The following is a 16943-nucleotide window of genomic DNA, read 5'->3' as shown; positions in this document are numbered from 1 at the left end:
TGCTTCTGGCAGGCTTAGTGCATTATAGTTGCATAAGAGGATCTATATGGTTCGGATAAATTATGGGGTTTTACGTGCGAAAACTACGATCTGATTGCGAGGCACGCCGTAGTGGGGGACTCCGGAAATTTTGACCATCTACGGTTCTTTAACGTGCACCTAAATCTAAGTACACGTGTGCTGCTCCTTCCCCACCGAAATGCGGCCGCCATGGCCGGGATTCGATCCCGCAACCTCGTGCTTAGCAGCCCAGCACCATAGCCGCTAAGCAACCATGGCGGGTAATATACAGTTCAATGAAAAAAACGCCGTAAAGAACGATGACACGCGTGTGTTTTGCATGCCAGAAAAGTACTGTATACTCCTTGCTCTGGCGCCTTTGCCATATAGACGCGTGTGGCCTCCTCACATTTGCAGCAGTGGACGATGCCGGATCCGAGCAGGTGCATCTCGTCACACACGGTGAGGAACACCTCATCGGGCTTTGAGCGCAAGCGCAGCAGGTCGCACATGTCCGCCTCGTACTCGAGGCTCACCGCCCGAATGGTGGCTGCACCCAAGAGGAATGGCGGAAAGAAGAGCAGAGGCACGCGCAGGCCCTGGTTGTTCAGCGCGGGCAAGGTAGTTAGGAAGAACAGGAAGACCGCGGGCCCTGTGGGGAAAATCGTGAAACCAAAGATAGGCGCGCCACAGCGAAATACGCTGCCTGTTATAGCGAAAGTCTAGAAAAGGTCATTCATGGCATCGCAATGATCCTTTAGCCGCCGAAACGCAACTGTGGGAGATGTGACATTACGCCACGTGATTCCCTGCAGAGAGGCTTCGCAGCTACGCTCGCTCGGAGCCTCGCCGCTACAGTGTCACGTGACTAGGCGAGAACGGCTGCTTCGCCAGAGCGTTGCGCTCTGTCTCGCAATGGATGGCGCGCCGGCTGGGCCATCTGTGCGTGCGCTTCAGGGCAAGCGACAGGCTTAATCCAATCATCCAGTAGATATAGCTAGATGGAAGGCTGTAAAATGTCAAGCACAGGCAACGTTGCCTGCTGAAATACAGGAGCGAAGGGAGGCCAGATTAGCACGTTACACAGAAGCTTACTAAGCGCGGAAGCGTGCCAGAATCGAAGCTATGCAACCGCCACCGTCGTCCAGCAACTCGAGTAACAACAAGCAGAAGGAGACGAAGCCGTGGATACAAACAACGGCATCCATAACGAACGTTTGACGAGCCACACCTTCTGGCTGACGGCAAGCTCGACTGCGACGGCCAGGTTTCACCGCGACTTCGCGGACAACCTGTTTGGCAGCGTGTGCCACGTGTTTGAAATACTGTGGCCTACTATTAATAAAACACTATATGCATAGTCTTTGCGAAACCAAGCCAAACAGACATTTCGCTCGTGATAACTAGGTTTACAAATTTAAACCTCAGCCAGTCTATATTCTCATGCCACATGCTGTGTTTCAATGGTACTTGTTCAAATCACCGCACCTTTTAGAGTGCCCCACCCACTCCACCTTCAGAAGCACAATGCCTTTAAAAACAATAACCAACAAGCGTTCCGGCAGCTGGAAAGAGTGGATCATTCTCCAGCGAAAGTTGAAATAACTGTGGTGGCCACTCCTGGTGCAGCACGTAATGTGCTGGGCCAGAAAGCATGAGCCCATCAAGAGACCCGGACTGGAGTCTTAGTTCCTATGGGACTATTAAATGTAATTTCTCTCTCTCTCTCTCTCACTCTCTCTTTGTGGAAGGACAATAGTAAGTTCAGCTATCAGTCGTCTGTTCTATTCCTGCATCTTTCTCTAAATTGACACTCCGCATGTGCTTTGGCCCGCAAGTGCTCTCACGCACATGTGCTATACGCTGTCATGCACGCGCCAATTATCTGAAAGAGCGACTTGGTGTCGGCATGAGGACAGTGCGATATTTGTGCAAATGCATGCAATTTGGGGCCTAGTATTATGCTTCATTACACTTCATTATAATTATAGTTATACATTTCATTACACGCAATGGTGACATGCGCTTCACTCAGTTCTGTGCTGAAATCCAGCAAGAAAGAAAGAAAGAAAGAAAACATTTGTTCCCTAATGGTAAGACAAGGGATTTTTTGTGCTGAAAGACCGCGGTTAGTTAAAACCATCGGGCACATACTTTTTTTTACATTTTCTGTGCGTGAGCTATTTGGTAAGACAGCGGTGGCTGAAGCAGTTGCCGAGTCCGCTGAGTACGGAAATGTTCGCTGAGCTAGCTGCGCTTCACAATGGTTGTCCTATAACAAAGGACACCAGCTTGTACTCACCTCCGACGGCAAACATGCCGACCACAATTGAGTACGCAGTCCCTTCGGCTTCTATGTGCTCCGTCACCATGTAGGGTAGCATTATTCCCAGGGGAGCGAATGACAGCACGATTGCGATGAGAGCCACTGCAAAATATCAAAGGCCACGGTCACTTCATCTGCCGTTTTTACTACCGGGAGATAGAAGAAATCGCAATCAGTGGCTGGTTTGTCTTTATCCGCACGCACGCATGCACGCGCACATACTGACACCCACACGCAAGCACCAAGTAAACCTTCCGAGGCGAAGACACAACTTCCGATTTTATCTTTGGAGAAACTCAAGGTAGAATGGATCTGTCAAAGTAGTTTGTTTTCATATGAAAATGAAGTTCGGTATAATGAACGCCGAGGAAAAAAAATATGTCATCAATACACTTATTTGCCTGCATTCAACTAAGCACTGGTACGTAGAAATTTTGAAAGGACTTACTTAGGAGGTAGTAAGCTCTGTCAAGATCTCTCAAGTATGGATTAGCTGTATTGTGCATGTGAGCTGCTGTGTCAGTAATGCATAGAAAGTGAAGGCGCCAGCGTCCTCGACCAAGTAGAAAGATTAAGAAAGTGCCCGGCTAACCAGACGTTGTAGAAAACGAGATCCAGCAAGAAGTTGACAAAGAAGGTTAAGGCGCGAGTCGGACGAGAGAGTAATTAAGAGGAGCGAAAGATAAATTCAGTGCAATACCGTACTTCTAAAGGTTGGCTCGCAATTTGAAAAATGTGGCATCCCGCTATGGCGGGAGAGTGGTATATTCAGCACGAAATAAAGTGGGTAACATTTGCGCTAGACTAGAAGATGAAGTACAAAGTTAGACAAGAAAGAAGCTGGGGTGCGAAGCTAAGCAGAGAAACTTATTTTGTTTTCTTGTTCCCCAACAGGCATTGTACAATGTTTTATATGGTAAAAAAAGCTTTTTAGTTCTATAGACAGAAAAACAAATGCGCAGCTCCATGTATGGTGCTGCCATGCTAACGCTGAATACAGAATTTTCAAGTTTCAAGTCATTTTGCCGTATTCCACGCGCACTTGACGGCTGTTCGTCGTCTGTGACGATACATCGACCTATGGTAATGTGTGTCGATTGCTTTGAAAGCTGGCCACAAAAAAAAATAAAGCCACTTTCACTCAGCTGCGCACGCATCAGACATCACATCCTAGGTGAATATGTTACGTAAAATGTTGCTAAATTTAGAGAAAGCGTGTCATAGAACGGGCTCCAAGAACCAATCTGCGCGGCTACTGTTACAAATTCACTCAGACATTATGGAGGTAGCCATAGGGAAAGTGTGTTGATTATTAACCGTATTCTTGTACTGCGCGTACGCATAAGCGGTGCTCATGTACTGTGAGCGTGATGAAATCGGTCTGTAATCTAACGGCGCGGCGCACTTTTGTTACCTATTGTCACGAAGGACAGGCGCTGCAAAAACGCGAAGACTCCGTATATCACCGCCATGGGCACCAGGTAGAAAAGGAGGTCGAACAGAAAATGCGCCGTAACGAAGGTGCAGCCGGAAACGCCAGTCATCAGCTGCAGGCCACGTGCCCCGTTGTGGTTCTCGGCGGCGGGGAACACCACGAACGAGGAGATGATCAGGCCCATGCTGACCGTAGCCATGCAGCCCCAGTAGATCCATGTTTGCTCCACGGCGAGCTGCAGCCGCTGTAAGCTCTCTTCGTGCTCTCTGCTCTCCGACGCAGTTCCTAGTACACCCCTCGGCAGCGCGTGAATAGAGAGTTCGGTGTTGATGTGCAGGTCGCGCCGACCGGACGTGGTCCTCAGCTGGATAGTATTCATCAGGTTCTTCAGCACGGCCAGGCTCATTAGGCTTGTTGGATTGTACCAGGCTTCAATACTGCGGCGAATAAGAAGGCATAACGGAACCGCATCCTTCCTTTATCTCTCTCTCAGAAAAAGAAACGATATAAAATCTGATGTCGTTACTGTTTTCCACTATACGTTACTGGAAATAGCACTTGAAAAATCTACACGTTCACACAATGTTTGTTGCGTTACTTTACCGTGAGGCCAGATTTACAGCAAATGCCTAGTGATAACAGGGACGGATAAGGGTTGATAAGCGTGCTGAATAGCTGGTCGAGTTGATGCGGTATCGCTTTGGGCATAAAAAAAGATAACCAGGACAAAGACAAACATGCTACTCGACACTGAGCGTTAGCGCTCCTGTTACGCACGTTTCCTCGGCCCGTGTCGACATTAACGCGCTGTAGAACATGACGAAACGTGCTGGTGAAAAGATGCGCACGAGTCAAAACTTGAGACTACGTTTCTGGCGCATCCTACAATATGCGTGCGACCTTCGCTGTTTGGCATCGCCTATCGATATTGCTCTCATCTACAAGAGCATTGCCTCAAGGTCATTTTATATTTCAAGCACTTTATGTCGCTGGAGCTAAGAAATTATCAGCCTAGGCTAGGTAAACATGTAAACATGCAGATTTCGAAAGCACAAAACCACATAAAACCATTCAGGCAGAACCCATCTCGCAACTGGGCCCGTGCCCGAATAGATAACTTGGGCCATTGGCTGTGTAGGACTTGGCATGTGACACTTAGTATCTGAACATTCCTGACCAATCCTCCAGAATGTGTATGTGACACCTTGTAGGAGGCAGGATAGACAAGCAGAAAAACAGGCAAGAAATTAATGAGTCGGCAACACAAAATAAAGTCAGCTGCATATAAGTGAAAAAGTCAGCCTCAAAAGCAGCCGAGTGTGATGAAAGTGAAGCGAACAGAATGGGACGAAGGCGAGCATTGAGCGAGCAGTGTTGAGCTACGAAAAAGTGAACAAGACGTCGTTAACAAAAAGATTCAATAAATCGGCGACAAAAGTGAAGGATTTTGCGATACGGTGAGTCGCTACGTTGCTTCAACACTAATCGCACGAACGTGGACATTCATTGTGAGATGGGTTCTGCGGGAATGTTAGTATAGCCACAGATATATCCTCCGATGAAACCACGACGAATTCCAAACGCAAGGGAAAAGGCGAATAAAATTTCGCTTTGAAGTACAACTGGTGCTCACAGGGTCGAAGAGTTGATCGTGGCTCCAAAGGCGTAGCTTGAAGCATACTCAAAATACTTCTCTTCCAGGGCAGCCAGCATCTCCTCATCTAGATCCTCGAGTTCGTCGATGGCCACGGCTTCGCTTCTCAGGAGCTCCCGGTAGCTGAGCGACAAGTTCGTCTCTTTCGCCTCGGCCAAGAAGGCACGCGCGTCCGCACCAAACTGCGCAGCGGCGCTGAGGACGATGCTCCGTGGAAGCGTTCCTATGTCGTCCGTCCGCTGTGCCGTCAGTGTGGTGGTAGCCAGGTAGGCTATCGCGACCGGAAGCAGCCAGCCAGTGAGGAACAAGAAACGCGTACGCCCCAAGTAGGAGCAGCGCTTGGAGAGCAGGGCCTCGAATTGCTGGGCGCCATCTGGTCTCCGAGTGAATTTCAGCTTCTTTCTCTCTGCGATCTTCGATGGTGATCCTGACATTGTTTCCGGTAGAAAAAAGAACGAGACCTCAGCTGCAACCTCTGGTAGCTAGACTCGGCGATCTCACGCACCAAAGGAGACATCATCAAGGAACAAGGTGCGCGGCGGCGGCAAAGTATGAAGGAAACAATTTGCCTGGACAAACGAAGTTCATACAATATTAAGTAGTTAATCCCAATGCAACCCAGTTGAAGCATTGCTAACAACGCCTAATGAAAAAATCCACTCGGGCTTACATCTACGTCTTATTGATGCATTGTGCGCTGTGAAGGACACTGTTGTAAAAACGCCTGCGGATCGATTGCTTATTTGCTTGTTTTTTACCCCTTATTGTTTTAAAACCCTTAATTCTGCTTCAAATAAAATGCTGCAGCCGTAACCGCTAATCCAACTCGCGACTTCGTCCTTCGTCACTGCATGTCTCTCATATTTCCAAGGCAGGTTAGATAACCTGAGAATTCTATGTTATGGCTGGTTACCTTTACGCAAGGTTTCCCATTAACCGTGAGCCGCTCAATAACATACCAACGTTTGACCTTAGAAGGAAGTTCCTTTCTGTTGTCTCCTCAGTACGCTCTCCTAAAAGTGGGCATCGTTCGGAAAGCCCATGAGGACCGTTACGAAAAAGGAGCACTCAGGACTAGAGAAGTGCTGTAGCAAGTATTTTTTTTAATATCAAACAGACCGGCGACATACTACGCGTACATGTAAGAGCGCTTGGGATACTCGTAGAGGGCTCCTCACCTAGTTCGTTTGGAACTTTTGACAGTAGGTTCAACTAGCGTGGCTACATATTGGCTGCGGCGTTGCACTGATGAGTTCAAAGTCATGTGTTCACTCCTGGCCGCGGTGGTGGCATATATGTTGGGGGCAAAATGTGAAAACGCTCTTGTACTTATGCGCATGTTACAGAACCACAGCTGGTCAAAATTAATACGCAATTCCCGAATACGGCGTGCCTCATAACCAAATCGTGGTGTCGGCACGCGAAACCCCTTAACTCTTATTTTTTTAAGTTCTTGAGCGCCGTCTAGGGAGCGTCTAGGGAGTAACGCGCCTTCAGCAAAACCTGGCGTTACGATATCGTCGCGATGCCATGGTGCCATGCACGATGACATGGCAAGATTTAACGATAGCGGAGTAGTTGCGCAGGTTTTGCGAGTGCGAAAGAGCTCTTGTGATACGAAAGCGTGTGACTGGGGGTCTTACGCAAGGCACTGCGGAAAATGCTTCCGCAGCGCCTGCCTCCCAGATAGATCTCGTTCACGCATTAGCCTCGAGGATGTTGCAGTTTTTGAGGAACGCAGTGGGAAACATTCGTTAGTGAATTCTCATCACTTCTTACGCCTGCTCCTCCTTGGGACTGACTCTCTCTTTCATTTAAATGAGAACGACTACAAAGTTTTAGACCGCGAAAAAAATCTAGTTTACTATAGCTTAGCTATAGAGGAGGCCCCGTGCAAAGTTTGGCGTTTGAAATACGAGCACAAGCGTCACGAAAAGCTCTGAAGAATAGAAGTTTTTGATGCAAAAACTTAAAACTAACGCCGGAACTAGTGCTCCCCGGAAGTGTTCACCGGTGCGCTGAAGAAGCTCGGAGGTGGCATGCCGGGACTTATGTCATAGCGGCGATCACCAGGTGGACGCGTCATCTGCTTAGGCGTTCTATAAAGGCTGCTAACAAGAAAAGTGCAATTGCCAGCCCTGCGGATATTACCAGGATTGCCTTGAGAGTATGTACTTTAATGAATAAAACTCGTGGCCCCAAGTGTGACTTGCATGTCAATAATGCGCTATAGGCGCGATTCGGTAAGGTTGCAGACTCATGCTTCTGTCGACAGTTGTTAGAAAAACAGCACCATTTCTTTTTTCTATATTTTTTTTACCGGCATTCGTGACAGCAGGTGCAGGACCTGGCTTGTTGGTTGCAGCACCTTGGTTGGCGTCCGGTTTTGGCGGGGACGGTAGAAGCGGCATGCCTGCGATTTAAGGTGTTTTCAACGCGTGTAACGTGTTGGGCAAGCACGCTTGTTAAGAACGTGGCTAAGTTCCCTACTTAAATAAAAGGATAAATATATCATCGATTAAAGAAATAAACATATCATCGTAGGCGGGATATGCTTTTGGTGTCACCCTACTGAGTTGCAACGTTCTCATTGTTCACCAGGCTTAGGAAAATATACAAACAGCTTGTCCCACAAAATTTTAGCCAAACTTTAACAATATGCAAGTGCCACGTAGCTGAAAAACCAAGGTAACGTTGTCCGTCGCTTGTAGATACTCGGATTATTCTTTGCATTCCTACTGATTAGATCGTTAGTCTTAATTAATTATTCAACTACTCAAATATTATAATTGAAAAGTGTCAACGTGAAAATTGTAGTGCAACATGAAAAACTCCTGATACAGTTTTTCGCCGCTCAGTACGTGCTACATAAAAGTGTTTTTCCGAGCGTGAAAGAAGCCCCCAAATACACGCAAAGTGCCTCGAGCGACCAGTTTCGCGACGATTCCACGCATCGAGGCCGCGCTTATACGACTGCGAAAGATTGCTCACAATCAACGGTGCCCTGAACATTGATTCATTAAAGGGCTCTGGTCTTGATGTGGACTTATTGTTCATTCTACAAAGCAACGGCTTTTCAACTTCAACGCGCATAGCTTAATAACAGTTTCTCCACCTGACCTGTTTTTCACAAGTTCGCTGGCCCATAATATCATACATCTGGTGTTATAAACTCTGGCATTAGTGGCCATTTTTCTATCTTTCACATGCTTCAGCTACACAGTAATTTAAGGAAGTTCGAGTGGCCCGAGAAAACATAAGACACAGTTCGCCGCAAGATTGCCCGAGTAGTTTGGAGCAACCTTTTTTTTTTGTTCTTGGGGATGGCAACACGAGCTATGGCAAGTTTAAGAAAATCTTTAAAAAGCATTACTTTTCTTCCTTTCCGATACGCACATATTCTAGGCAGAAGAAAGTTACGTAGGCACTGGTTATTAGGAGACCACGTGAAGCTTATTAAGCAACAAACTAACCTTTTTGGCCCCTGTTTCTGTGCAGAGGCACTCAACAATTTAAAGAATAGAAAGCGTTTCGGAGTAAGATCAACAAATAATTAAGACATTAGAAAGATGGCTACTATAGTCGTGTATTTAACCCTAACTATCTCAAATAGCGGCCTCGTCTGGAAGAAACTTAATATGTTAGCGACAAGAAAAGCAAGAAATGTGGTTGACAACTTTAAAGTCCATAACACCAGAGTAAGTGTAACTGACCTCATAAATTTGTTAAATTACTTTTTCGTTGAACTTGACAGTAGTAACTATCGTCACGAAGCCACAAACAGCATTATAGGACTACCACATACATTTTTCTAGCCGACAAGTGTTACGTGAAAAACTAGCGTTCCTCAGGGGCTCAAACTGTCATAGTCGCGATTCATATAGATTAGAATTTAAAAAGAAACCATAAGTAATAGATGTACTCGAAGCAATGTTAGCACACACATAAAATTTTAACTTTCGACTAGTGTCTTCACAAGTAGCTTTCAAGTGTCCAGAATGACTGGTGATCTAAAAGAGCGGTGACTAAAACAGCCTGAACAATTATCGACCAGTCTCAGTTTTACCTGTCTTCACAAAAAGCTACAGAAGGGTAGACGCACTCGAATAGAAAGCTTCAGATTCAGATTCAGATTTATTGGTTCCAAAAAAGAAGTTACAAAATCACAAATGTACAGATGGGGGTCCCAAAGGGAAAGAAATCTAGGGGAACCCTCGGTTAATAACAACGTTGGTGGCGATATCTTACCACAGCAAATCATTGTTATTATCAAATATCATCGACAGATTAAATACATTACTATATATTTCATTTCAAATCAAGCAAACACGAAAAAGCATAGCATAAAGGAAAGCCAGGAAAGTAGCATGGATGAAACACAAGTGACGTGTGACACAGAAGTTCAAAATGCGCCGACAGGATCGTAGCACAGTTATCGCAGTAAATGATACTTATGGTCATTTTTTAAAGATTTCAAGAGAACTGCAGGATCTTATAGCTGGTGGTAATTCATCCTAAAGAGAAACTGCAGTGAACACAGGTTTTTCTTCCGTAATTGGTATGAACTATGGCTAATACGAAACTGTTGGTAGCCGCAAATCTGCTTACATCTTTATTCTACAAAGGTCAACTGCAATGAACGGAAACGTACGGCTTTATGAAGCAACTTGTGGAATCAGACGAGTTGGGTTAAACTGGAACAAATCGTTTCCTCAACGTCTTACTGAATAAACATAAATATAGACTCTGGCTCATTGAATGCGGAGTTCCCCAAGGAAGTCTACGGGGACCAATACTTTTTTTCTACATAAATTGTATTACAAAAACTCATGATTATGCAGGTGCCCCATATATGCAGGCGACTATTCAGTGCTTATTCGTGGAAAGAACATGGATGAAACAATACCTTAGGCTTTTTGTCAGAACTTACAGCAGTGGTGCAAAAGAAACAGACTAATCCTGATTGAATGAAAACCAAAGTGCCTTCTGTTTGGTGCACCGGGAGCATCGGAAAAAATAGCCGGAAGCATAACATTACGTTCTCATTAAATCACCATTGGCAAATCAGTAAGACTACTTGGAGTCATTTTGTCTGAGCATAGGTCTTGGAACGAGTACATTAAAAATTGACTAACAAAGTTAATTAAAAATGTCGGTATGGAAAACCGCTGCCGCAACATATTCCCAATTAATATAAAAGTAGATAATATACTACTTCTCATTTAATTATTATATGTATTATTGCACATTAACCTAGGGAAACACTACACTGACTAATCTGCACAAGCTTAGAATAATGCAGCAAAAGGCACCGCGCTCAATTCACAACACTTCGGTCCCATAACATACATAGCCACTCTTTCACAAACACAATATAGAAGCTGACAGTATTTATATCCACATGCTTTTTGAAAATGTATAGCAATACAATGAGCAAAATTCAAATGTTGTAAGGCTTAGCGAACCTAGAGAGAGATACTGCGTGCTATCTTTTTAGGTAGCAGCCGCCATAGAAAATCCCTTTCTTTCGCCAGCATTACGGAAGAGAGGCGGTACGACTGAAATGTCATCGGTAATCAATAAATATGATGAACGAGGTAAAGACATACTTACACTAGAAAAGAAAGACATATTTGGCCTTCGTGTGTTACCAGCGCTAAGCAAACTTCATAAATAAATCCGTTTCTTTTTTTTTCATCTTAGTATAACCTTTAGGTAAAGATATGGTTTCATCTGTATGCTATGCTTGTGATGTTATCTTATTATGAGTTTCGCGCAGAATCGCATTTCAACATGCCTATTTCATGTGTAAATGTGACTGTGTTCATTACATATTTCTGTCTAAATAAATATCCCATCCATTTTGGTTACGTACTTCATGTTTTGCTCACCAGAAATATATTTACGCCAAGATGTGTAGATGCGATGGGTTACTCTGGACATGGAAATTCTAATCGCTAATATTTCAATTTTCGTTTGAGTGCTACTGGACGGATGAAAGGAACTCGATGAAACTGCGATACAGCTGCTTTTTCTCCTGCCAACATTTATCGCTATAAATTGTAAGCGCAAGAAGAAAAAAAAGTTGTTTGTAAAATTTGATTATGCATGTTTTAGTCTGTAGAGACTTTGCGAGCTGCCCAGTGAATCACTGAGTTCGTGGAACGCGTGTCCACTTCACGCGAATTATCGCCGTCGTCGTGAGGCTCCCTATAAAGTCCAAGTGCGATGAGATAGCGGCCGTGTGCCGTATACTGTTGGTGCGAGGGAAAGCATGTGAGTGTGAGCCGAGAAGGATGGTGGCGTGGCGAGGCACTGTCTTCTTTCGCGTGCAATGGTGGAAGGCGGGGAGGGTGGCGGGGGGCGAGGGGAGTATAGAAGTGCCTGTGAATGGGGGGAGGGGGGCGAGGAGAGTATAGAAGTGCCTGTGCTAGGAGGAGGGGGAAGGGGGGCAGGGTACCACGAGTCTCAGACACTACTTCGGCTGTGGCCCCACAGCGTCCCATCTTGAAGGCAATCTTCGCTGGGTTCGAAGGCTAGCTGGACCGCGGTAGATGATGGCGTCGTGTGCGCTGTGTTGCAGCACGCAGGGAAATTCGCTCCCCGTTGCGGCCACTCGTCATCACGCCAGCGTTCTGACAGCGAGTGTCCGCGATGATCGAGTAAGAAGTGTTCATGTCTGCCTGTGCGTGCTTGACACCGTGCTTATTCGGTTAGTTACTAAGCGAATCTTAATAGCGATATATCCAGCTGATACAACTGATAATCTTACTGCGTATAGCTGTCTAATAAATTGCTATCGCAATCAATGTGCCCCTTTTCAGGCGATACTGCGACTCTCTTTTAGAACTCTGCTGGCATGCGCGCACTACAACATTCCTTCCTTTGAGCACTACTCTCAAGTAGCGATATGCTGAAACAGGGTCCGATAAGCACAGGAGGTCACGAAAGTGTTGCAGACATCCTGCAGTGTACCTTACCAGTAGTTGCAACAGCTGGAGCAACAACTGGAACTGCAACAGCTGGAGGAATCTGCTTGGTGCTTGTGGCAGCCACGTTTACGTAACCTTGTGCTGGTGCTGGTACAGGCGGCGCTCCTGAAATCGGACACGTTTTCTGATCTCGATTAGAAGGCAGAAAACTTTTTATGTTCGATCAGTGTGTATGTGTGTGCGTGTGCGTGTGTGTGTGTGTGTGTGTGTGTGTGTGTGTGTGTGTGTGTGTGTGTGTGTGTGTGTGTGTGTGTGTGTGTGTGTGTGTGTGTGTGTGTGTGTGTGTGTTAATTGAAACGTCGCTAAACGGCGATTGTTTTAGATTTTTTGTTCTTGTTTACTACTTCATGGCGCTTTGGCACAATAAAAAATAACAGCAGATAGCATATTTCAGTGCGCGGAAATGTGCCCCCTACAGCTAAACAAGAAAACTGGTGTAGTCAGTGATTGTAGTTCTGCAAGAAAAAGGTCCATCGTCAAATAATGTATTCGTTCGTTGTGCAGAAAGTTAATGTAACTTGACAAAAACGGGGGGCTATTAATTTACTGGAGTTCTGCATAATGGTAGTACAGGTTCATTCAGCCTTCATCATATGTGGTTCGTCCTTGTTTCGACCGCATTTAGGCATTAAATATTCCAAATAGCAGCAAACCACCGACATATAAAAAGAACAAAAGTTCAACGTTTCGCCATCTGAGGTGATTCCTTGTGCACACTGAGGCGGTCACCACTAGACTCATTTCATCTCGTGTATGTTTGAACATTCGATCCAAGGTATGAGAGTACACGTTGAATAGATTGCATTGAGTCCCGTTTCCCGTGCTTCCAGTGTCTTGGACAACCACCGATACCAGATGCACCTGTGCTATATGAAGTACATACAGGCGCAGATTATATAGTCTTCAGCGCCCAAAAACTACAGACGTTTTAGGGGATTCTGAAGAGATGATAACAACCCACTGCGGTGCTTACCACTGGTCGCGGCACCAGTTGGGGAAGTCGGCTTGGCTGTTGGAGCGGCAACGTTAGCGTCACCTTTCGCGGACGCTGGTAATTGCTGCTTGTCTGAAAACAGCACGTTTTTGACTAGTCAACAACGAGCAGAAAAAGAAATAAAAAAGAAAGACAAGTGTTGATTTGAGGCTGGGCGAACATTCTAAATTTCGTATACGAATCCAATATTACACGTCAACTATACTCATTTCTTGTCAAAAAGCAACTATTTGTTATATTCAGATTTTTGAAATCACCCAAAAATTTCGCAACAACTGACTGTTAAAGTCCTCATACCAAATATACCACATGCCTTAAAATATTTAAGGAAAGTCACTGCAATTTCTCAATGAAATTAACATTTAAATTGATAGATTAGTCATAAGATCATTTTTTCACGTCTATCTCTGTCTTTTGTCGACGCACTGTGTTTAGTTTCGTTACATAACCGCTCTCAGCAGTCTATTATTACTGGGCCACCATGGATGCTTTTTCCAAAGTCATTAGACAAAAACTCAAAATGAAGCGCCGACCAATACAGTACCGAAGTTAAATGACATTTTGGCTCCCGTGCGGAATTCCTGTAGTCCGGAATCCCTGCAATTTTTTATCATAGCGCCCACATCGAACAGAAATGACGGGACGCTTCCGCTGACTGCGTCACGTAGCGAAGCGTGCTTAAACACACAATGTTTCTTTTACTGATTTTATTGTGAAGAAGACTCCCGTATGGGAGCCTTGTTTATATTTCACTATTATTATAGTCGGTTCTTCTCTTCACATGGTTTTTCTTTCTCTCATATATTTTCTCGTCCAGACCAGTCAATTTTTATCATAAAGTGAATCCCCGTTTTGCTGCAGACGTTTTGCTGCTGACAATAGTTGTACTCAAGAAAACGTATCTGCGTATGCTTTTTCCTATGGAGACAGCAGCGCGGAGAGGGTCCAACTGTTAGGATGCTATTATAAATCTTTGAAGTCAATTTGTCATTCAACGACAGGTCTGCACTTACTGGCCCCTTCCACTTTCTGCCGACGCTTCGCTTCTGCGGCCCATTCCCTGCTTATTCTGCAACAGAAAGAAAAAGTAAACAGAATGCCCAATGCGATTAGAAGGAAGAAATCATTAACAGGGAACAGCGAAAAATGCTTGCAATTTTTAAGTCATATACGTGGAAGTCGTAAAGCAGATATTGCTTTATTTCATTGCACAGCTTCATATTCGGTTCTATGATAATGATTAAAAAATACTTTTCGCCTTTTCTAAACCGTGATGTGGACACATGATATCAGGAAAAGCAAATACAGGATATATTATTACCTTTACCCAATCTCGTTCATTATTGGTTATAGCAGACTCACGAACGCACGATTGCAAGCACTGTATAAGCTTTTGAAAGGCAGTATATATAGCCAAATGTACTAAGAATACCGGTTGGGTTCCCTTTGTAGCTTCTAAATATACTGTTGTGTGGGTGACAATTTTCCCCGTCACGTTTCCTTCTAAGTCTTGCGTGCTTCTGCGGAACTTATTTGCAATACTCGGTGTCCTTGCACTTTGAGTTCTTAATTAATTCCTCCGCAATCTGCGGCCTGCTAGCCTCCCAGTTAGCTGGGATGGCATAGCGACTGTCCTGCAAAGACTTTTGTCGTAGTTTGATCCTTAGACAATGAGGAATTGTAGTTCAACCGCGAAGTCTTCCGAGAAACCCGCACAGGGGTGCCCAATGACTGTCAGGTTCGGCTACGTTCGGGTAGGAAAAAAATTTTCTTTTTCATGATTCTTCTTCCACCTTGCAAGCTTTCGCAAAACTTAAACTTTTATGACCGACCTTCAACATTAGGTAACCATGCTAGGGCTAACGTTGAAACCCCGCCGGCTGTCTCTACGACCTCTGTAGCATTTAGACTTCCAGCAAATCGTTCATGGGGAGACAATTTGGCTTTTGGTGGTTCAAGAAAATAGGCACAACACAAGGAGCATGCAAGTAACAATATGTATCTGCTACTGTAAACATCGTGTTCCTTGCGCTGTACCTGTAGCCATCCACAGGCACACTGTGCTACACTGTGCTGAACTATGAGGTAGACGATATCATAGAACACATTTGTATCATTGAATGCGCGTTCGGTCCTGCACATTATTCGAAGTGTGCGTTTTACTGTGATTAACTACAAGATTACATAAACCGAACCAATTGGCCCATAGCGGTCATGCGTCACAATACGCATAGAATCGTGAAGACTTCTTGTACTTTTCTTCTTTCATTTTTTCAGACGTTCTTATACGTCCTATAGATCAAAACTTCCCAGTAACAACGATTATGAAAGTTTTTTCATGTGAAGGTGAGTTCGTTAATATTTTGGTGACAGGAAACTAGTGGTTATATATTCGTCGACCAATGCTGAGCGTTGGACAAGTTCGCGCTGCATGATCGATATTTCCCAGCGTAATGGACAAGGACGACAGATCAGTGCTCTGTGTAATTTTCTATAGTCCTAGTATTATGTGCTAGAAAACATTAACTATAACTTTGTCGTCAAGTAATACTAGGGAGGGAGGGAGGGAGGGAGGGAGGGAGGGAGGGAGGGAGGGAGGGAGGGAGGGAGGGAGGCCATATGTATAGGAAGCTCCGCGCTTAATTGGTTTTTTGCAGTCCATGAACACCCCAACATTTATTCTTGCGAGGACTTTTCTAATCTTTAGTCCAACTTTGTTAAAACCTATTCTAGGAATGCAGATTTGTATGTGTGTGTGCTGACATCACAAAATGCGCTATCGAGAATATTTACCGAACTCGATGCCACGCTCATATTTGTAGAAGTACTGGGTGTCCGAAATGTAACTGCGCCATGGGAATAAGGGTGTTAAAATCTGAAGTTTTACTTACGGCAGTGCTGTGATCACTAGAGAGGATGCCGCAAATTGCTACTATCGGCTTGGAGACATGTCTGCACACGACGCCGCATATAGTTAAGCACTCGTTAGAGGGTTCCTAGAAGTATCTGTGCAATGTGCTGAGTAATGGTTACCTAGCTCCAGCAGTGTGCCAGGATTGTTCTCGTATGCTCGTCCTTTGAGTGCACCCCGCAGACGTTATCACACAACCTACAGGCCTTGCTCTATCATATCGCACGTGAAACTGCGATATCATTCACAACTATCTTATCTTGGTTTATCTTTTCACTGCGCAGCTACTTTTCGCATGCCCAGAGTAATGTGAGCATTCACAGAAATTATCTTCCACGAGGTGCAAATGTGAAGGCTTCCTTTTCGGAAAGGCGCTCTCCATGACACCCTCAGAAACAATGCGACTTCTATGCCCCATTGATGGCGGTTTCGTTTAGCGATGTGGACGCCTATGTGAAGATTGTCTAGATGTAAGAGGTTAACATCTTGTGACAAAATGGGTCTTGAAGATCTTTTTCGGCTATAGATCACTGTTCTAGACTATCGTTTTCCGGTGTTCCTGAAAGACACAGTGTAGCTGCAGCCATATAAGTGTATCGTATTCACATGACGGGAACGTTAACGCAGTGCT

General features: G+C 44.9%; 1 protein-coding gene and 1 long non-coding RNA gene across 7 annotated transcripts in view; one reads left to right on the top strand and one right to left on the bottom strand.

Annotated features, from left to right (window-relative positions):
• The window catches only part of LOC135899127 (uncharacterized), a 334018-nt gene that overhangs the window by 236883 nt on the left and 80192 nt on the right, over positions 1-16943 (top strand). The window contains exon 5 of one of the 2 annotated variants that reach the window (XR_011512739.1): positions 418-508. The exons of the other annotated variant lie outside the window; for it this stretch is intronic. This is a non-coding gene — a long non-coding RNA (uncharacterized lncRNA). Of the gene's footprint in view, positions 1-417; positions 509-16943 lie in introns of those variants that run through there. 2 annotated transcript variants of the gene reach the window in all.
• Positions 1-16943, bottom strand: part of LOC139057402 (phospholipid-transporting ATPase ABCA3-like) — a 65511-nt gene that overhangs the window by 6023 nt on the left and 42545 nt on the right. For 3 of the 5 annotated variants that reach the window (XM_070535489.1, XM_070535486.1, XM_070535488.1), the window contains 8 exons: positions 14415-14470; positions 13381-13473; positions 12396-12512; positions 7736-7828; positions 5395-5842; positions 3741-4198; positions 2303-2428; positions 410-652 (listed from right to left, as the gene is read on the bottom strand). In XM_070535489.1, coding sequence (XP_070391590.1) covers positions 410-652; positions 2303-2428; positions 3741-4198; positions 5395-5842; positions 7736-7828; positions 12396-12512; positions 13381-13473; positions 14415-14470 — 1634 coding nt within the window. The remainder of the gene's footprint in view (positions 1-409; positions 653-2302; positions 2429-3740; positions 4199-5394; positions 5843-7735; positions 7829-12395; positions 12513-13380; positions 13474-14414; positions 14471-16943) is intronic. The other 2 variants (XM_070535490.1, XM_070535487.1) reach the window with 2 other exon arrangements.

This window comes from Dermacentor albipictus, chromosome 3 (assembly GCF_038994185.2).
Source record: "Dermacentor albipictus isolate Rhodes 1998 colony chromosome 3, USDA_Dalb.pri_finalv2, whole genome shotgun sequence".
NCBI classification, from domain to species: domain Eukaryota; kingdom Metazoa; phylum Arthropoda; class Arachnida; order Ixodida; family Ixodidae; genus Dermacentor; species Dermacentor albipictus.
This window is presented reverse-complemented; position numbering and strand designations above follow the sequence as displayed.